This window comes from Anomaloglossus baeobatrachus, chromosome 4 (genome assembly GCF_048569485.1).
Source record: "Anomaloglossus baeobatrachus isolate aAnoBae1 chromosome 4, aAnoBae1.hap1, whole genome shotgun sequence".
In the NCBI taxonomy this organism is placed as follows: domain Eukaryota; kingdom Metazoa; phylum Chordata; class Amphibia; order Anura; family Aromobatidae; genus Anomaloglossus; species Anomaloglossus baeobatrachus.
The window spans coordinates 644,509,188-644,532,953 of NC_134356.1; the positions used below are offsets into that span (position 1 = coordinate 644,509,188).

Genomic DNA, 23,766 nt, shown 5'->3' on the forward strand with positions numbered 1-23,766 from the left:
GTTCCCTTTCTTCTCCAAACTTTTTTCTTCCCATCATTCTGGTACAGGTTGATCTTTGTCTCATCTGTCCATAGAATACTTTTCCAGAACTGAGCTGGCTTCATGAGGTGTTTTTCAGCAAATGTAACTCTGGCCTGTCTATTTTTGGAATTGATGAATGGTTTGCATCTAGATGTGAACCCTTTGTATTTACTTTCATGGAGTCTTCTCTTTACTGTTGACTTAGAGACAGATACACCTACTTCACTGAGAGTGTTCTGGACTTCAGTTGATGTTGTGAACGGGTTCTTCTTCACCAAAGAAAGTATGCGGCGATCATCCACCACTGTTGTCATCCGTGGACGCCCAGGCCTTTTTGAGTTCCCAAGCTCACCAGTCAATTCCTTTTTTCTCAGAATGTACCCGACTGTTGATTTTGCTACTCCAAGCATGTCTGCTATCTCTCTGATGGATTTTTTCTTTTTTTTCAGCCTCAGGATGTTCTGCTTCACCTCAATTGAGAGTTTCTTAGACCGCATGTTGTCTGGTCACAGCAACAGCTTCCAAATGCAAAACCACACACCTGTAATCAACCCCAGACCTTTTAACTACTTCATTGATTACAGGTTAACGAGGGAGACGCCTTCAGAGTTAATTGCAGCCCTTAGAGTCCCTTGTCCAATTACTTTTGGTCCCTTGAAAAAGAGGAGGCTATGCATTACAGAGCTATGATTCCTAAACCCTTTCTCCGATTTGGATGTGAAAACTCTCATATTGCAGCTGGGAGTGTGCACTTTCAGCCCATATTATATATAGAATTGTATTTCTGAACATGTTTTTGTAAACAGCTAAAATAACAAAACTTGTGTCACTGTCCAAATATTTCTGGACCTAACTGTATAGGTTTATATGTATGTGTATGAATTTCTTCATATCTTTTATATGTGCTAGCTGCACTGGGATAGTAACGAAGTCTTTTTCTGTCCCTCTCTCTCCCACTCTGTCCCTCTCCCACTCTCCCTCTCTCTCTCCCCCACTCCCCCTCTCCCTCTCTCTCTCCCACTCTTTCTCCCACCCTCCCTCGCTCTTTCTCTCTCTCTCACTCTCCCTCTCTCTCCCACTCTCCCTCTCTGTCCCCCACTCTCCCTCTCTCCCTCCCCCACTCCCACTCTTTCTCCCACCCTCCCTCGCTCTTTCTCTCTCTCCCTCTCTCTCTCCCTCTCTCTCTCCCACTCTCCCTCTCTCTCTCTCTCTCTCTCTCCTCTCTCCCCCACTCTCCCTCTGTCCCTCTCTCCCTCTCTCTCTCCCACTCTCCCACTCTCTCTCTCTCTCTCTCTCTCCTCTCTCTCCCACTCTCCCTCTCTCTCTCTCTCTCTCTCCTCTCTCTCCCACTCTCCCTCTGTCCCTCTCTCTCCCACTCTCCCTCTCTCTCCCTCTCTCTCCCACTCTCCCTCTCTCTCTCCCACTCTCCCTCTCTCTCTCCCGCTCTGTCCCTCTCTCTCCCACTCTCCCACTCTCCCTCTCTCCCTCTCTCTCTCCCACTCTCCCTCTCTCTGTCTCTTTAACTCTCTTTCTCTTTTCACCAAAATCATACTAACTGACACAGAAGCTTTTTATACTAAGGGGTACTTTGCACGCTGCGACATCGCTAGCCAATGGTAGCGATGCCGAGCGCGATACTCCCCGCCCCCGTCGCACATGCGATATTTTGTGATAGCTGCCGTAGCGAACATTATCACTACGGCAGCTTCACATGCATTCACCTGCCCTGCGACGTCGTTCTGGCCGGCGACCCGCCTCCTTCCTAAGGGGGCGGGTCGTGCGGCGTCACAGCGACGTCACACGGCAGGCGGCCAATAGAAGCGGAGGGGCGGAGATGAGCGGGACGTAAACATCCCGCCCTTCCGCATTGCAGCCGGGACGCAGGTAAGGAGAAGTTCCTCGCTCCTGCGGCTTCATGCACAGCGATGTGTGCTGCCACAGGAACGAGGAACAACATCATACCTGTCGCTGCAGCGAAATTATGGAAATGACCGACACTACACAGATCACCGATTTACAACGCTTTTGTGATCGTTTATCGGTGCTTCTAGGCTTTACACGTTGTGACGTCGTTACCGGCGCCGGATGTGCGTCACTTTTGATTTGACCCTGACGATATCGCAGTAGCGATGTCACAACGTGCAAAGTACCCCTAAGAATGTCCTTCTTTGCCTATGGCAACCAATCACAGCTCCTACTAATGACCTGTCACAAAATAGAAGCAGAGCTGTGATTGGTTGCTGTAGGCCGCCTAATAAATATCCAGGCTAATGATCAAAACGGCCAATATATTACCTCACACATCCAAACAATAAGCGTTTTTTTGGTGAATAACTGTAAAGCGCGGGGTCAAAATTTCCCATCAAAACATAGTCTATGACGTTCCCTGAGTTAAATGCGGCGGCTGTGTAAAATATGTTGATTGTAAATGTGACAGTTCGGATTCCTTTAGTGGAAATACATACTGTACATACATACAAACACATACATACTGTACATACATACATACACATACATACTGTACATACATACATACACATACATACTGTACATACATACATACAGCATACATACTGTACATACATACATACACATACATACTGTACATACATACATACACATACATACTGTACATACATACAAACACATACATACTGTACATACATACATACACATACATACTGTACATACATACACATACATACTGTACATACATACAAACACATACATACTGTACATACATACATAACACATACATACTGTACATACATACATACACATACATACTGTACATACATACAAACACATACATACTGTACATACATACATACACATGCATACTGTACATACATACATACACATACATACTGTACATACATACATACACATACATACTGTACATACATACAAACACCTACATACTGTACATACATACACATACATACTGTACATACATACATACACATGCATACTGTACATACATACATATACATACATACTGTACATACATACATACACATACATACTGTACATACATACAAACACATACATACTGTACATACATACATACACATACATACTGTACATACATACATACACATACATACTGTACATACATACAAACACATACATACTGTACATACATACAAACACATACATACTGTACATACATACATACACATACATACTGTACATACATACATACACATACATACTGTACATACATACAAACACATACATACTGTACATACATACATACACATGCATACTGTACATACATACATACACAAACATACTGTACATACATACATACACATACATACTGTACATACATACAAACACCTACATACTGTACATACATACACATACATACTGTACATACATACATACACATGCATACTGTACATACATACATATACATACATACTGTACATACATACATACACATACATACTGTACATACATACAAACACATACATACTGTACATACATACATACACATACATACTGTACATACATACAAACACATACATACTGTACATACATACAAACACATACATACTGTACATACATACATACACATACATACTGTACATACATACATACACATACATACTGTACATACATACAAACACATACATACTGTACATACATACATACACATGCATACTGTACATACATACATACACAAACATACTGTACATACATACATACACATACATACTGTACATACATACAAACACCTACATACTGTACATACATACATACACATACATACTGTACATACATACATACACATGCATACTGTACATACATACATATACATACATACTGTACATACATACAAACACATACATACTGTACATACATACAAACACATACATACTGTACATACATACATACACATACATACTGTACATACATACAAACACATACATACTGTACATACATACAAACACATACATACTGTACATACATACATACATACACATGCATACTGTATATACATACATACACATGCATACTGTACATACATACATACACATACATACTGTACATACATACATACACATACATACTGTACATACATACACATACATACTGTACATACATACACATGCATACTGTACATACATACAAACACACATACTGTACATACATACATACTGTACATACATACATACACATGCATACTGTACATACATACAAACACATACATACTGTACATACATACATACACATACATACTGTACATACATACACATGCATACTGTACATACATACATACACATACATACTGTACATACATACATACACATGCATACTGTACATACATACACATACATACTGTACATACATACAAACACATACATACTGTACATACATACAAACACATACATACTGTACATACATACATACACATACATACTGTACATACATACATACACATGCATACTGTACATACATACATACACATACATACTGTACATACATACAAACACATACATAATAATAATAATTACATACTGTACATACATACACATGCATACTGTACATACATACATACACATACATACTGTACATACATACATACACATGCATACTGTACATACATACAAACACATGCATACTGTACATACATACATACACATGCATACTGTACATACATACACATGCATACTGTACATACATACATACACATACATACTGTATATACATACATACACATACATACTGTACATACATACATACACATGCATACTGTACATACATACATACACATGCATACTGTATATACATAGAAACACATACATACTGTACATACATACATACACATACATACTGTACATACACATACATACTGTACATACATACATACACATGCATACTGTACATACATACATACACATACATACTGTACATACATACAAACACATACATACTGTACATACATACATACACATACATACTGTACATACATACATACACACACATACATACTGTACATACATACATACACATACATACTGTACATACATACAAACACATACATACTGTACATACATACGCCTAGCTTTATATATTAGATATATACATACATAAGGCATGTTTTAGTAAATACTTAAAACACATATATCAGGTCTTCACACAACTATATTAACCTATAGAATCAATTAATTCATTCATTCATTCAATATTTTTTATAAATATTTTCATCCCCCCCCCCTAAAAATAAATTACACAATAATTTAAATTACCCTAAAACATACAAAAATTACAATTTCTACAACAACACTAAACCTCAATGAAAAAGAAAATTATGGCTGTTGAAATAAGAAGGGGTCAAAAGCCTGAAGTTAAGGAGTACTTCACACACAGCGAGATCGCTGCTGAGATCGCTGCTGAGTCACGTTTTTTGTGACCTCATTAGCGATCTCGCTGTGTGTGACACTGAGCAGCGATCTGGCCCCTGCTGTGAGATCGCTGCTCGTTACACACAGCCCTGGTTCGTTTTTTTATTGTTGCTCTGCCGCTGATAAGCACACATCGCTGTGTCTGACAGCGAGAGAGCAACAATCCTGAATGTGCAGGGAGCAGGAGCCGGCGTCTGACAGCCTGCGGTAAGCTGTAACCAAGGTGGTTACCCGATATTTACCTTCGTTACCAGCCTCCGCAGCTCTCACGCTGCCAGTGCCGGCTCCTGCTCCCTGCACACGCTAAGCGGTGTGCACTGGTAACTAAGGTAAACCGGGTAACCATACCCGATGTTTACCTTAGTTACCAGTGTCCGCAGCTTCCAGACGCCGGCTCCGTGCAAGCGCAGCGTCGCTTGCACGTCGCTGGGGGCTGCTCACTGGTCGCTGGTGAGATCTGCCTGTTTGACAGCTCACCAGCGACCATGTAGCGACGCAGCAGCGATCCTGACCAGGTCAGATCGCTGGTGGGATCGCTGCTGCATCGCTAAAGTGTGACGGTACCCTAAAGGGGGCTTTACACGGTAGCGATATCGCTAGCAATTTCTAGTGTGAGGTAGCGCGGTCGGCTGCGCAGCAGAAGACACGGGATCCAGGCATTAAGTTTCACAGCACACGGTGTTTAATGTCCAAACAAAAATCCACAGCAATATACATGTCTCTCCAGCAGAGACTCAGGGAGTTGTGATCACTCCCTCACACCCGGCACACCTGCCCCTCGTTCCTGTTTCCCTTTAACCCTCCTTCAGCCTGTAGGGAAACAGCATTAACCCTAGAGTGGATTTACTTTCTATCATGGAGTGAGCACAACCGGGGCGAGACATACCGGCCGTCATAGATAACCCCGGTCACAGTCTCACATACCCCCCCCCTCAGTTCAAGCGAGCGGGGTTGAACTCCTGCCAGCAAACACGGGCCGCGGGACAAGGCATCGGCGTTGCCCTGCAACCTACCGGCCCGGTGTTCAACCGTAAACCGGAAGTTCTGCAGAGAAAGGAACCACCGGGTAACCCGGGCATTCCGTTCCTTGGCGGACCTCATCCAGACCAGTGGAGAGTGATCCGTCACCAAGCGAAACTGCCGTCCCAGCAGGTAATAGCGTAGGGACTCCAAGGCCCACTTGATCGCCAGGCACTCCTTCTCCACTACGCTATAATTCCGCTCGGGAGGGGTGAGCTTCCTACTTAAGAAGGTGACGGGGTGTTCCTCCCCCTGAACCACCTGAGACAGCACTGCCCCCAGGCCGACCTCTGAGGCGTCAGTCTGTACTATGAACTCCTTCCGGAAATCAGGGTGTACGAGAACGGGCTGTCCGCACAGGACCCCCTTCAGGGCCCGGAAGGAGTCCTCGGCCTGCGGAGTCCAGCGTACCATGACGGACTTCTTGCCTTTGAGAAGGTCCGTCAAGGGGGCTGATAGTCCCGCAAAATCCTTTACAAACCTCCTGTAGTACCCCACGATACCCAGGAAGGCCCTAACCTGCTTCGTAGTCAGGGGTCTAGGCCACTTCTGGATCGCCTCAACCTTGTTAATTTGGGGCTTAATCACTCCTTGGCCTATCACGTAGCCCAAGTAGCGGGCTTCCGTGAGTCCCAACGCACATTTCTTGGGATTGGCTGTCAATCCGGCTGTTCGAAGCGCGTCCACCACCGCTTGTACCTGTTCCAAGTGGGTCTGCCAATCGGAGCTGTAAATAATGATGTCATCAAGGTACGCTGATGCATACGCCTGGTGGGGTTCCAGCACCAAGTCCATCAACCTCTGGAACGTGGCCGGAGCGCCATGTAACCCAAAAGGCAAGACAACATAGTGGAAGAGACCCTCCGGCGTAACAAAAGCGGTTTTCTCCTTGGCGGACTCCGTCAGTGGCACCTGCCAGTACCCCTTGGTCAGGTCGAGCGTGGTGAAATATCGCGCCTGTCCCAGCCTATCAATCAGCTCATCCACCCGGGGCATGGGGTAGAGATCGAACTTGGATATTTCGTTCAATCTCCGGAAGTCATTGCAGAACCTTAAGGAGCCATCGGGTTTTGGTATTAGGACAATGGGACTAGCCCATTCACTCCTGGATTTTTCGATGACCCCCAGGCGTAGCATTGTCTTCACTTCTTCTGATATGGCTTGTCTTCGAGCCTCCGGCACGCGGTATGACTTCAGGCGTACCTTCAGGTGGGGCTCGGTGACAATGTCATGTCGTATCAGACTGGTCCTACCCGGCAACTCGGAGAAGACATCGGGGTTCTGCTGAACCAGCCGTCTGGCCTCTCGCCTCTGTTGCTTGGTGAGGGCTTCTCCGATCCTTACTTCCGGTTCGTCCTCTCCGGAGGTCGCTGAAGCCGGGAGTGAACGACCCGAAGAGGAGGGAGATGGGGGAAACTCAACCATCAGGCTTTCCCGTTCCTGCCACGGTTTTAATAGGTTGACATGGTATATTTGTTCAGGTTTCCGCCTACCGGGCTGCAATACTTTATAGTTGACCACCCCGACTTTTTCCTTTATCTCGTAGGGGCCTTGCCACTGAGCCAGGAATTTACTCTCCGCCGTGGGGATTAATACCAACACCCGATCCCCGGGTTTAAAGGTCCGCACGGTGGCTTGTCTATTATAGCGGCCGCTTTGCGCGGCCTGAGCCTCCTGTAAATGCTCCTTCACAATTGGCATGACCGCGCTTATGCGGTTCTGCATTCCTAAAATGTGTTCAATCACACTTTTATGGGGGGTGGGCTCTTGCTCCCATGTTTCCTTTGCCAGGTCCAACAATCCCCGAGGATGTCGCCCGTATAACAATTCAAAAGGCGAAAACCCCGTGGATGCCTGTGGCACCTCTCGGATGGCAAACATCAAATAGGGAAGCATCATATCCCAGTCCTTCCCGTCTTTGGAGATCACCCTTTTTAGCATGGTTTTCAGGGTTTTATTGAATCGTTCTACTAACCCATCCGTCTGAGGATGATACACAGACGTACGCAACTGCTTGATCTGGAGTAGCCGGCATAGTTCTTTGGTCATTTTAGACATGAATGGGGTCCCCTGATCCGTAAGGATCTCCTTGGGCAACCCCACCCGGCAGAACACAGAAAACAACTCCCGAGCTATAAGCTTTGCCGCAGTATGTCTGAGAGGTATCGCCTCTGGATACCGGGTGGCATAGTCAACGATCACTAGGATGTGTTGGTGCCCTCGAGCAGACTTTACGAGGGGCCCCACCAGATCCATCCCTATCCGTTCAAAAGGGACTTCTATAATGGGTAACGGCACCAACGGACTGCGAAAGTGGACCAGTGGTGCGGTAAGCTGACACTCCGGGCAGGTTTCGCAGAACCGTTTTACCTCCCCAAAGACCCCGGGCCAATAGAACCTTTGCAATATTCGCTCCTGCGTTTTCTTGACCCCTAGGTGGCCACTCATCAGATGTTTATGAGCCAAGTCGAGGACCCGCCGGCGATACGGCTGGGGCACCACCAACTGCTCCACCCCCACGCCCCGTATTTCATCTACCCGGTAGAGTAAATCCTGTTTAAGAGCGAAATGGGGGTACCTTACCTGGGCACCGGGCAGCTGGGCCACCCCGTCAATTACTAACACCCTATTCCGGGCATGTATTAACGTAGGGTCCTGGAGTTGGGCTGTCCCAAACGCATCCGGGGATGCCTCCAAGTCCGGGATGGGCTCGACCGTCTCAGCCTCTCCTGCCAATACCTCTAGGGGCGACCTATCGGGTTCACATTCTGTCCCTATCATGGGGACCCCTACGGCAGGTGTCCCGGATTCAGGATTGTAGGGCTCAGGCCCCGGACTGACCAATATCGGAGGGGATCTAGGGGTTCCCTTCCATAAAGTCCAAAAATAGGGCAGATCCCGTCCTAGGATCACGTCATAAGGAAGAGTGTTAAGCAGTCCCACCTCATGTTGCACCTGACCGCAAGGTGCTGTGATGGTGACAATCCCCGTGGGATAGTCTCGGCGGTCCCCATGTATGCAAACCACCCCCACGGTACGTCCTGTGGCCTTTACTTTAGCCCTCAAGGTGGATCGCACAAGGGTCACTAAGCTTCCGGAATCCAACAATCCTGTAACCGGACATCCATTCACCTGTATTTGGCACAAGTGGGGCTCAGTCTCTGGGGGAACCAGGTCAGCGGTACACACCACCTGAGCATACATTGAACCCCGCCGGGTAACCCCACAATCCATAGGCTCCGTGGTCAGGGGACACTGGGCTTCCATATGTCCCACCCGCTGGCACCGCCAACATCTAATAGGGAAGGAAACCCCCTTGACAAGTTGTCGTTTAGGGTACATGGCCTTCCGGACCTCAGGAACGGCGGGCGCGGCCTCAGCCAGGATGGTAGCGGACTCCTGTACCGGTGTCGGCGGTGGGTCCTTGGCCCTAGGCTTGGAGGGGCCGGACCGACGGGCGGTACGCAAAGTCTCAGTGTCCCGTATCAAGTCCTGCGTAGCCACATGCCGCTCTACCAGGGACACTAATTGGTCCAGGGTACTCGGGTCACCCTGTCCTACCCACCGTTGAACGGTGACGGGTAAAGTGCGCACAAAACGATCCACTACTACCCTTTCCACCATTTGCGCCGGGCTCAGAGTGTCAGGCTGCAACCACTTTTTTACAAGATGTAATAAGTCATAGGCCTGGGAGCGTACGGGTTTGGCTTCCTCATAGAACCACCGATTTACCCGCTGAGCCCGTACATAGGTATTCACCCCCAACCGAGCCAGTATTTCGGCTTTCAGGGTCACATAGTCAATGGCGTCCTCGGTACCGAGGTCCAGGTACGCTTTTTGGGGTTCCCCCGTCAGATAGGGCGACAATACCTCAGCCCACTGGGGGGTCGGCAGCTTTTCCCGCTCGGCCACCCGCTCAAACACTGCCAGGAACGCTTCCACATCATCCCCCGGGGTCATCTTTTGCAACGCTTGTCTCACCGCTTTCCGGACGCTGCCGTCGTCCCCCGGTCCCGGGGTTGTTGCTGCCGGTCCGGCACGGATTGACTTGGCCAGGAGAACCATCTGTTCTTGGTGCCTTTTTTCCTGCAATTTCAAGGATTGCTGGTGCTGTTGCTGCTGTTGCTCCAACGTCCGGAGCAGGTGGGTATTCACCTGTTGTTGCTGTGCATTAGCCTCTTGTTGTTGTGCATTAGCCTGCTGCTGCTGTGCATTAGCCTGCGCCAAATGCCTTAGTATGTCCTCCATGGCGTCGCTGGGTTTGGGCCGTAGTATAGCTGCTTGAATCCAGGACATGTGCTACCGGATCACCAGAAAAGGAAGTACACCTCACCGGGCTGGCATGCCCGCCGATTCTCCACCATATGTGAGGTAGCGCGGTCGGCTGCGCAGCAGAAGACACGGGATCCAGGCATTAAGTTTCACAGCACACGGTGTTTAATGTCCAAACAAAAATCCACAGCAATATACATGTCTCTCCAGCAGAGACTCAGGGAGTTGTGATCACTCCCTCACACCCGGCACACCTGCCCCTCGTTCCTGTTTCCCTTTAACCCTCCTTCAGCCTGTAGGGAAACAGCATTAACCCTAGAGTGGATTTACTTTCTATCATGGAGTGAGCACAACCGGGGCGAGACATACCGGCCGTCATAGATAACCCCGGTCACAGTCTCACACTAGCTATAGCAACCGTGTAAGTAACCACCCCCGTCGCGCATGCGATTGTTTGTGATCGCTGCCATAGCGAACATTATCGCTACGCAGCGTCACACATACTTACCTGGTCGGCGGCGGCGCTGTGACTGCCGAACAATCCCTCCTTCAAGGGGGAGGGACGTTCGGCATCACAGCGACGTCACCGCAACGTCACTAAGCGGCCGGCCAATCAAAGCAGAGGGGCAGAGATGAGCAGGACGTAACATCCCGCCCACCTCCTTCCTTCCTCATTGCGGCCGGCGGCAGGTAAGGAGACGTTCCTCGCTCATGCGGTGTCACACATAGCGATGTGTGCTGCCGCATGAGCGATGAACCACAACGCTAAACAACCCTTACCGATTTTTGACTTTAGGACGACCTCTCCATGGTGAACGATTTTCACCATTTTTGAGGTCGCCTAAGGTCGCTGGTAAGTATTACACGCTGCGATATCGTTAATGATGCCGGATGTGCGTCACTAACAACTTGACCCCGACGTCCAAACATTAATGATATCGTAGCGTGTAAAGCCCCCTTAAGGCCCATCCAGTTCTAGGAGATGCCTTAAGGTACCGTCACACATAACGAGATCGCTAGCGAGATCGCAGCTGAGTCACGGTTTCTGTGACGCAGTAGCGATCCCGTTAGCGATCTTGTTATGTGTGACACCTACCAGCGATCAGGCCCCTGCTGTGAGGTCGCCGGTCATTGCCGAATGGTCCAGGCCATTTTCTTCAAAGGCGATGTCCTGTGTGACAGGGTCACAGTGACTGCTGAGATCGTTATACAGGTCGCAACTGCGACCTGTATTGCTCCTGCATCGTTGGTAAGGTCTGACTGTGTGACATCTCACTAGCGACCTCTCAGCGACTTACCAGCGATCCCTATCAGGTCGCATCGGTTTCGGGATCGCTGGTAAGTCGTTGTGTGTGACTGGGCCTTTAGGATAAGAAACCAAACCAGAAATTCCCATTTGTAGACCAGTTTTCAGGGCTTTTCCCCCTCATCAGCATAAAGGGTACTTTACACACTGCGACATCGCTAGCGATGTGAAATTCTAGATAGCAAGTGCGATCTTTCGAGATCGCACATGCGTAAAATAACCTATGTGCGATCTCGAAAGATTGCACTTGCGATCTAGAATTTCACATCGCTAACGAGATCGCTAGCGATGTCGCAGTGTGTAAAGTACCCTTAAGGCAGGAGATCTGGTTTGGCTGGGTGATGGGCCTTTGACAGATTCTCCTTATCGAAAAGGCACTAAGTTGGTGTTAGGAGATTTAGGGGTACTTTGCACGTTGCGACATCGCTACTGCGATATCGTCAGGGTCAAAATCGAAAGTGACGCACATCCGGCGCCGGTAACGATGTCGCAACGTGTAAAGCCTAGATGCGCCGATAAATGATCGCAAAAGCGTCGTAAATCGGTGATCTGTGTAGTGTCAGTCATTTTCATAATGTCGCAACAAAAAAAGGAGATACGATGTTGTTCCTCGTTCCTGCGGAAGCACACATCGCTGTGTGAGAAGCCGCAGGAGCGAGGAACATCTCCTTATCTGCCTCCACTGGCTATGCGGAAGGAAGGAGTTGGGCGGGATGTTTACGTCCCGCTCATCTCCGCCCCTCCGCTTCTATTGGCTGTCTGCCGTGTGACGTCGCTATGACGCCGCATGACCCGCCCCCTTAATAAGGAGGTGGGTCGCCGGCCAGAGCGACGTCGCAGGGAAGGTGAGTGCATGTGAAGCTGGCATATCGATAATGTTCACTACGCCAGCTATCACCATGATATCGCAGCTGAGACGGGGGTGGGGACTATCGCGCTCGGCATCGCAAGCATCAGCTTGCGATGTCGTAGTGTGCAAAGTGCCCCTTAACAGCTCACCAGTCCAGAAGGAGTAAGGGTGTGGTGCACGGATATCCTGGGCCGGTTACCAGGAGATGTGGAACTGATCCAAGGAACTCGTTTGATTGCCGTATGTGGAGTCAGGAAGGAATTTTTTCCCTTAATTTGGCGCTTACTGTCTATTGCATGGGGCCTTCCTCTGGATCAACATGTTAGGTTAGGTCATGGGTTGAACTCAATGGACTTACGTGAAACTATGTATAGCTGGTAGATGTCTCTCCCGACCCTCCTGCACACATGTACACTCAGCTTGGCCGAGTGTGAACGTGAAGAAAAAGAAGGATTGGGTGTTGAAATTCAACATGCGCGATCCGTCTCTCCCCTGACCTCATCTGTTGGTGGAGAGCTAGGAGGACACCATACATTTTCAATGGCCATCGAGTCCTGTCAACAATTGTAGACTTGGACATTTTTTCTCTACTGTATAAAGGGGCCCTTAGGCTATCATTGGTTGTGTATGATGGTCCACGGGAACACTTCTGGTGCCCTGTTCATAGATAGGAATTGAAAAGAGCCTAAAAAGTTAGCACATTGTTAGGCATTGCTGACGGTCATACCCAGATATAGTATCATTGACTAGTAACCAACCTCAACATAGAGGACTCCAAAGGGTTTTGTCCTCAAAGATCTATTTTTGTAAGTTTTTGATTTACCTATTCCTTTTTTTTCTTTTCAGGGTTTACTGATCCCCCTAAAATGAGCAAGTGTTACTTTAACGAAAGCATCGGCTTCTTCTACAACAAGAGCGGAAAGGACTTAACAACAGTATGGAGGCCGAAGGACAGCCTGGTGGTCGGTCTCGGACTTACTGTGTGCGTCTTTGTTCTCCTGACTAACCTACTGGTCATTACAGCCATTATAATAAACAAGAGGTTCCACTTTCCCATCTACTATCTCCTGGGGAACCTGGCAGCGGCGGACCTATTTGCTGGAGTAGCCTACACCTATCTCATGTTCCACACTGGTCCACTGACTGCTACCCTGACTTTGAAAACCTGGCTCCTCCGCCAAAGTTTACTAGATACCAGCCTCACGGCCTCCGTGGCCAATCTGCTGGCCATAGCCGTAGAGCGGCACCAGACGGTATTTGCCATGCAGCTCCATAGCAAGATGTCCAACCAACGCGTCTGCATCCTCATTGCATGCATCTGGCTGACGGCATTGCTGCTGGGCCTCATCCCGTCTTTTGGGTGGCATTGTATTTGTAACATCGAGACATGTTCGCGGATGGCCCCTCTATACAGTCGGAGTTATCTTATCTTCTGGGCGGTGTCCAACTTAGTGGCGTTCCTCATTATGATGGTGGTCTACCTGCACATCTTTGTGTACGTAAAGAGGAGGATGGCCAGGATGTCCAGACACACATCGTTCCATCCCAAGTATCGGGAGACCATGATCAACCTGATGAAGACAGTGTTTATCATATTGAGTAAGTAATATGGTTACGTGGCAGGGTTACGTAACCTCAGGAGTGTTTCGTGGAATACCTACATGTTATTGTAAAAATATTTTCACTTTAAAGGCATTGAAAACACATTTTACCGAGGGAGGTCCTATGTTTAGGATCTTCTCTTGGCCAGAGCATTTGTTCTGGAGGACCTGCCCTTTCATGTGTTACTCATTGATTTGAATGGGCATCGTGTCATTCCCAATTCCACCTGTGGTGGCGCTGCAGGGAAATTGAAAACTTAATGAGGTTTTCTAACGGATTACAGCTGATCACTGAGATTCCCAGGAGAGAAACATGTTGTTGTGAAGGCATCCTTCTAATAAGGAGGGATGGTCCACCAGAAAAATTCCTTCAAAATGACTAATCTCTCAAATATGCTACCCGTTGAGAAAGATTTGTTTGGGATTATTCTGAAATGATGCCAAATTTTTTTTAGGAGTGGCTTATCTTTGGAGGATGCACTCGTCCAGCCATATTGGTGGTGCAGGAAAGAGTACTGTCATGTCCAAGATACATCTATTATTACCGCATTCCTTAAAGATGACCTGTTTTGCAAGAATTGTGAATGTGATATGTGGCGCGATCCACCAGATTCATCCTTCTCAAGTGTCTCACAGAGTCTACTATTGAGGGGAGCGAGGAATGGATAGATTGGAGTTGATCTTAAAGACTTAAAAGGTCTCCATCATTTTCATTTTTGTTTCATATATCAACAGTACATCTGAAAATAATCCATGCAATATATCTTATCGGAGAAATTTTTCTTCTTTCTCCGCCTAGATTGCTATATCACTCATCAATTCATGGGTAAATTCTGTAAAAATAGGATAAGACAGTTGGTGCTTATAAGATTCTATTCTACTGAGGAGGGAGGAGCTAGAGGCAGACACAGACATTCTGCTGCAAGTTCTCCTGAAATAAGGAGTTAGGACCTACAGACAGAAACAAACATTCTGCTGCAAATTCTCCTGAAATGAAAAGAGAGGAGCTAGAGGCAGACACAAATATTCTGCTGCAAGTTTTCCTGAAATGAGGAGGCAGAAACAGACATTCTGCTGCAAGTTTTCCTGAAATGAGGAAAGAGGCGCTAGAGGCAGACAGACATTCTGCTACAAGTTCTCCTGAAATGAGAATAGAGGAGCTAGAGGCAGAGACAGACATTCTTCTGAAAGTTGTCCTGAAATGAAGAGAGAGGAGCTAGAGACAGACACAGACATTCTGCTGCAAATTTTCCTGAAAAGAGAATAGAGGAGCTAGAGGCAGACACAGACATTCTGCTGCAAGTTCTCCTGAAATGAGGAGTTAGGAGCTACAGACAGAAACAAACATTCTGCTGCAAATTCTCCTGAAATGGAAAGAGAGGAGCTAGAGGCAGACACAAACATTCTGCTGCAAGTTTTCCTAAAACGAGGAGGAAGAAACAGACATTCTGCTGCAAGTTTTCCTGAAATGAGAAAAGATGAGCTAGAGGCAGAGACAGACATCTGCTGCAAGTTGTCCTGAAATGAGGAAAGAGGAGCTAAAAGCAGAAACAAGACATTCTGCTACAAGTTCTCCTGAAATGAGAAGAGAGGATCTAGAGGCAGATACAACATTCTGCTGCAAGTTGTCCTGAAATGAAGAGAGAGGAGCTAGAAGCAGACACATTCTGCTGCAAGTTGTCCTGAAATGAGGAGGGAGGAGCTAGAGGCAGACACACATTCTGCTGCAAGTTCTCTTGAAATGACAAGTGAGGAGCTAGAGGCAGACACAGACATTCTGCTGCAAGTTATCCTGAAATGAAGAGAGAGGAGCTAGAGGCAGACACAGACATTCTGCTGCAAATTTTCCTGATATGAGAATAGAGGAGCTAGAAGAAGACACGGACATTCTGCTACAAGTTCTCCTGAAATGAGGAGTTAGGAGCTACAGACAAAAACAAACATTCTGCTGCAAATCCTCCTGAAATGGAAAGAGAGGAGCTAGAGGCAGACACAAATATTCTGCTGCAAGTTTTCCTGAAACGAGGAGGCAGAAACAGACATTCTGCTGCAAGTTCCTGAAATGAGGAGGGAGGAGCTAGAGGCAGACACAGACATTCTGTTACAAGTTATCCTGAAATGAGGAAGGAGGAGCTAGAGGCAGACACAGACATTCTGCTGCAAAATTTCTTGAAATGAGAATAGAGGAGCTAGAGGCAGACACAGACATTCTGCTGCAAGTTGTCCTGAAATAAAGAGAGAGGAGCTAGAGACAGACACAGACATTCTGCTACAAGTTTTACTGAAATGAGGAGGGTGGAGCTAGAGACAGACACAGACATTCTGCTGCAAGTTGTCCTGAAATGAGGAGGGAGGCGCTAAAGGCAGACATTATGCTGCAAGTTGTCCTGAAATGAGGAGGGAGGAGCTAGAGGCAGACACAGACATTCTGCTGCAAGTTCTCCCAAAAAGACAGTTACAGATTAAAATATAAATGTCATTTTTGTGTGAACTTGCAGTGGAAAGTCTGTGTCAAGAACCTCCACTCTCCGTAGAATCGTATAAGCACCAACAGTTATCCTCTATTTCAAGAATGTGATTTACGTCTTCACTCAATACAGACTTTACAGAATTTACCCATGAATTGAGAATGATCGGTTCAGGAGGAGACAGAAGCGGATTTCTCTGATAAGATATATGACAAAGTTTCTTCTTTTCATCTGTACTATTGATTTATTAACTAAAAATTAAAATAAGGTGGCCATATACATTAAACTACCTTCAATCAAACCCAACAGTTTTATCAGGTCTCTCCTATTTTTGGTGAAAGGGAGGTTTTTGTCTTTTGGTTCACACAATTGTTAAATCATTCGTAGCTTTCCGGTCACATTTGCGTCCTCTATTTATGACTTTCTAAAGCTGTAGTTACATATAGATGAAATATTGGGTCATTCGTTACATCGAAGGGGTGCGTTTACTTATATTCATGTAAAAATTATATCGCCAAAAATTAATATCCTGTGCAAAGTAAGGAGCAAAGAAATGTATCTGTCCTTGCATTGCAAGACTCATCGTTGTACCCGCAGGGCGACTGCGTCCTCAATGACAGCGTAATACAGGACACTTTACATATATATATTTGATGGTATCAGATATTTAAAAAAAGAAAAAAAAAAAAGGAAAAATGATAGATACAGTACAGACCAAAAGTTTGGACACACCTCATTCAAAGAGTTTTCTTGATTTTCATGACTCTGAAAATTGTAGATTCACATTGAAGGCATCAAAACTATGAATTAACACATGTGGAATGAAATACTTAACAAGAAAGTGTGAAACAACTGGAAATATGTCTTATATTCTAGGTTCTTCAAAGTAGCCAGCTTTTGCTTTGATTACTGCTTTGCACACTCTTGGCATTATTTTGAAGAGGCAGTCACCGGAAATGTTTTTCCCTTCATAGGTGCGCCCTGTCAGGTTTAATAAGTGGTATTTCTTGCCTTATAAATGGGGTTGGGGCCATCAGTTGTGTTGTGCAGAAGTCTGGTGGATACACAGCTGATAGTCCTACTGAATAGACTGTTAGAATTTGTATTATGGCAAGAAAAAAGCAGATAAGTAAAGAAAAATGAGTGGCCATCATTACTTTAAGAAATGAAGGTCAGTCACTCCGAAAAATTGGGAAAACTTTGAAAGTGTCCCCAAGTGCAGTGGCAAAAAACCATCAGACGCTACAAAGAAACTGGCTCACATGAGGACCGCCCCAGGAAAGGAAGACCAAGAGTCACCTCTGCTGCAGAGGATAAGTTTATCCGAGTCACCAGCCTCAGAAATCGCAGGTTAACAGCAGCTCAGATTAGAGACAAGGTCAATGCCAGTTCTAGCAGCAGACACATCTCTAGAACAACTGTTAAGAGGAGACTTTGTGCAGCAGGCCTTCATGGTAAAATAGCTGCTAGGAAACCACTGCTAAGGACAGGCAACAAGCAGAAGAGACTTGTTTGGGCTAAAGAACACAAGGAATGGACATTAGACCAGTGGAAATCTGTGCTTTGGTTTGATGAGTCCAAATTTGAGATCTTTGAATCCAACCACCGTGTCTTTGTAGAAAAGGTGAACGGATGGACTCTACATTCCTGGTTCCCACCGTGAAGCATGGAGGAGGAGGTGTGATGGTGTGGGGGTGCTTTGCTGGTGACACTGTTGGGGATTTATTCAAAATTGAAGGCATACAGAACCAGCATGGCTATCACAGCATCTTGCAGTGGCGTGCTATTCCATCCGGTTTGCGTTTAGTTGGACCATCATTTATTCTTCAACAGGACAATGACCCCAAACACACCTCCAGGCTGTGTAAGGGCTATATGACCAAGAAGGAGAGTGATGGGGTGCTACGCCAGATGACCTGGTCTCCACAGCCACCAGATCTGAACCCAATCGAGATGGTTTGGGGTGAGCTGGACCGCAGAGTGAAGGCAAAAGGGCCAACAAGTGCTAAGCATCTCTGGGAACTCCTTCAAGACTGTTGGAAAACCATTTCCGGTGACTACCTCTTGAAGCTCAACAAGAGAATGCCAAGAGTGTGCAAAGCAGTAATCAAAGCAAAAGGTGGCTACTTTGAAGAACCTAGAATATAAGACATATTTTCAGTTATTTCACACTTTTTTAAGTATTTCATTCCACATGTGTTAATTCATAGTTTTGATGCCTTCAATGTGAATCTACAATTTTCAGAGTCATGAAAATAAAACTCTTTGAATGAGAAGGTGTGTCCAAACATTTGGTCTGTACTTTATATGACAGTGGCACATCATTTATCACCGAGCCTAGGAATAGCGTCTTATACCATGGTAGGCTTTACTCACATCTGAAGATGTCATCCGTCTAAGGCTAGGTTCACATTTCCGTTGTTTTGCATCAGTCACATGCGTTGCTTGACGCTTGTGACTGATGCGTTGTACAACGGGTGACAAGAATTGGAATTCATTATCACGAGAAAGCGGATTCTGTTGTAAAACGAGTGATCGCTCTCAAAACCGGCAGCCGGGAGATCAGCTGATCGCTCACAGAAGCCGGCCGCCGAGAGAGAGCATGCGCAGCGCAATCAAAAGGATTCCGCTGCTCAAAAAACGCTACATGCTGCGTTCCTGCCGCCCGACGGTCAGTCGTTCCAGACTGATCAGTCGGGCGGGGGATGCAACGCAAGGGCATCAGTCACAATCCGCCACTCATACAAGTTTATAGGGAACAACGGAATCCGCCAAACGGATTGCGTTGTTTATCAGAGCGGCAGATTGTGACTCATCGTAAGCAACGGAAATGTGAACCTAGCCTAATGCATATATGTCAAACTCTGGCCCACGGGCTGATTTTTTTTGGCCTGCAATGCTAGGCACCCATTATTCTATATGCAGGACTATGGGGTCCATTATTTTGTATGGAGGATTATGTGGGGCCCATTATTCTGTATGGAGGGCTATGTGGGGCCATTATTCTGTATGGAGGGCTATGTGGGCCCATTATTCTGTATGGAGGACTATGTGGGGCCATTATTCTGTATGGAGGGCTATGTGGGGCACATTATTCTGTATGGAGGGCTATGTGGGCCCATTATTCTGTATGGAGGACTATGTGGGGCCATTATTCTGTATGGAGGGCTATGTGGGGTCCATTATTCTGTATGGAAGGCTATGTGGGGCTCATTATTCTGTATGGAGGGCTATGTGGGGCCATTATTCTGTATGGAGGGCTATGTGGGGCCATTATTCTGTATGGAGGGCTATGTGGGGCACATTATTCTGTATGGAGGGCTATGTGGGGCCATTATTCTGTATGGAGCGCTATGTGGGGCTCATTATTCTGTATGGAGGGCTATGTGGGGCCATTATTCTGTATGGAGGGCTATGTGGGGCCCATTATTCTGTATGGAGGGCTATGTGGGGCCATTATTCTGTATGGAGGGCTATGTGGGGCCCATTATTCTGTATGGAGGGCTATGTGGGGCCATTATTCTGTATGGAGGACTACGTGGGGTCCATTATTCTGTATGGAGGGCTATGTGGGGCCATTATTCTGTATGGAGGGCTATGTGGGGCACATTATTCTGTATGGAGGGCTATGTGGGGCCATTATTCTGTATGGAGGGCTATGTGGGGCCCATTATTCTGTATGGAGGGCTATGTGGGGCCATTATTCTGTATGGAGGGCTATGTGGGGCCCATTATTCTGTATGGAGGGCTATGTGGGGCCATTATTCTGTATGGAGGACTACGTGGGGTCCATTATTCTGTATGGAGGATTATGTGGGGCCCATTATTCTGTATGGAGGGCTATGTGGGGCCATTATTCTGTATGGAGGGCTATGTGGGGCCATTATTCTGTATGGAGGGCTATGTGGGGCCATTATTCTGTATGGATGGCTATGTGGGATCCATTATTCTGTATGGAGGGCTATGTGGGGCCCATTATTCTGTATGGAGGGCTATGTGGGGCCCATTATTCTGTATGGAGGGCTATGTGGGGCCCATTATTCTTTATGGAGGACTATGTGGAGCCCATTATTCTGTATGGAGGGCTATGTGGGGCCCATTATTCTGTATGGAGGGCTATGTGGGGCCCATTATTCTGTATGGAGGGCTATGTGGGGCCCATTATTCTTTATGGAGGACTATGTGGAGCCCATTATTCTGTATGGAGGGCTATGTGGGGCCCATTATTCTGTATGGAGGGCTATGTGGGGCCCATTATTCTGTATGGAGGTCTATGTGGGGCCCATTATTCTGTATGGAGGGCTATGTGGGGCCCATGATTCTGTATGGAGGACTATGTGGGGCCCATTAGTCTGTATGGAGGACTATGTGGGGCTCATTATTCTGTATGGAGGGCTATGTGGGGCCCATGATTCTGTATGGAGGACTATGTGGGGCTCATTATTCTGTATGGAGGGCTATGTGGGGCCCATTATTCTGTATGGAGGACTATGTGGGGCTCATTATTCTGTATGGAGGACTATGTGGGGCCCATTATTCTGTATGGAGGGCTATGTGGAGCCCATTATTCTGTATGGAGGGCTATGTGGGGCCCATTATTCTGTATGGAGGGGTAATGTGGGGCCCATTATTCTGTATGGAGGGGTAATGTGGGGCCCATTATTCTGTATGGAGGGCTATGTGGGGCCCATTATTCTGTATGGAGGGCTATGTGGGGCCCATTATTCTGTATGGAGGACTATGTGGGGCTCATTATTCTGTATGGAGGACTATGTGGGGCACATTATTCTGTATGGAGGGCTATGTGGGGCCTATTATTGTGTATGGAGGGCTATGTGGGGCCCATTATTCTGTATGGAGGGCTATGTGGGCCCATTATTCTGTATGGAGGGCTATGTGGGGCCTATTATTGTGTATGGAGGACTATGTGGGGCCCATTATTCTGTATGGAGGGCTATGTGTGGCCCATTATTCTGTATGGAGGACTATGTGGGACCCATTATTCTGTATGGAGGACTATGTGGGGCCCATTATTCTGTATGGAGGACTACGTGGGGTCATTATTCTGTATGGAGGGCTATGTGGGGCCCATTATTCTGTATGGAGGACTATGTGGGGCTCATTATTCTGTATGGAGGGCTATGTGGGGCCCATTATTCTGTATGGAGGCTATGTGGGGCCATTATTCTGTATGGAGGGCTATGTGGGGCCCATTATTCTGTATGGAGGGCTATGTGGGGCCATTATTCTGTATGGAGGGCTATGTGGCGCACAGTATTCTGTATGGAGGGCTATGTGGGGCCATTATTCTGTATGGAGGACTATGTGGGGCCATTATTCTGTATGGAGGGCTATGCGGGGTTCATTATTCTGTTTGGAGGGCTATGTGGGGCCCATTATTCTGTATGGAGGGCTATGTGGGGCCATTATTCTGTATGGAGGGCTATGTGGGGCCCATTATTCTGTATGGAAGGCTATGTGGGGCCCATTATTCTGTATGGAGGGTTATGTGGGGCTATTATTCTGTATGGAGGGCTATGTGGGGCCCATTATTCTGTATGGAGGGCTATGTGGAGCCCATTATTCTGTATGGAGGGCTATGTGGGGCCCATTATTCTGTATGGAGGGCTATGTGGGGCCCATTATTCTGTATGGAGGGCTATGTGGGGCCCATTATTCTTTATGGAGGACTATGTGGAGCCCATTATTCTGTATGGAGGGCTATGTGGGGCCCATTATTCTGTATGGAGGGCTATGTGGGGCCCATTATTCTGTATGGAGGTCTATGTGGGGCCCATTATTCTGTATGGAGGGCTATGTGGGGCCCATGATTCTGTATGGAGGACTATGTGGGGCCCATTAGTCTGTATGGAGGACTATGTGGGACCCATTATTCTGTATGGAGGGCTATGTGGGGCCATTACTCTGTATGGAGGGCTATGTGGGGCTCATTATTCTGTATGGAGGGCTATGTGGGGCACATTATTCTGTATGGAGGGCTATGTGGGGCCCATTATTCTGTATGGAGGGCTATGTGGGGCCATTACTCTGTATGGAGGGCTATGTGGGGCTCATTATTCTGTATGGAGGGCTATGTGGGGCCCATGATTCTGTATGGAGGACTATGTGGGGCTCATTATTCTGTATGGAGGGCTATGTGGGGCCCATTATTCTGTATGGAGGGCTATGTGGGGCCCATTATTCTGTATGGAGGACTATGTGGGGCTCATTATTCTGTATAGAGGACTATGTGGGGCCCATTATTCTGTATGGAGGGCTATGTGGAGCCCATTATTCTGTATGGAGGGCTATGTGGGGCCCATTATTCTGTATGGAGGGGTAATGTGGGGCCCATTATTCTGTATGGAGGGGTAATGTGGGGCCCATTATTCTGTATGGAGGGCTATGTGGGGCCCATTATTCTGTATGGAGGGCTATGTGGGGCCCATTATTCTGTATGGAGGACTATGTGGGGCTCATTATTCTGTATGGAGGACTATGTGGGGCACATTATTCTGTATGGAGGGCTATGTGGGGCCTATTATTGTGTATGGAGGGCTATGTGGGGCCCATTATTCTGTATGGAGGGCTATGTGGGCCCATTATTCTGTATGGAGGGCTATGTGGGGCCTATTATTGTGTATGGAGGACTATGTGGGGCCCATTATTCTGTATGGAGGGCTATGTGTGGCCCATTATTCTGTATGGAGGACTATGTGGGACCCATTATTCTGTATGGAGGACTATGTGGGGCCCATTATTCTGTATGGAGGACTACGTGGGGTCATTATTCTGTATGGAGGGCTATGTGGGG

At 46.9% G+C, this 23,766-nt stretch overlaps 1 protein-coding gene across 2 annotated transcripts in view; it reads left to right on the plus strand.

The window, feature by feature from the left end:
* Positions 1–23,766, plus strand: part of LPAR2 (lysophosphatidic acid receptor 2) — a 95,751-nt gene that overhangs the window by 44,021 nt on the left and 27,964 nt on the right. For both annotated transcript variants that reach the window (XM_075346473.1, XM_075346472.1), the window contains exon 2: positions 13,730–14,482. In XM_075346473.1, the coding sequence (XP_075202588.1) occupies positions 13,730–14,482 (753 nt within the window). The remainder of the gene's footprint in view (positions 1–13,729; positions 14,483–23,766) is intronic.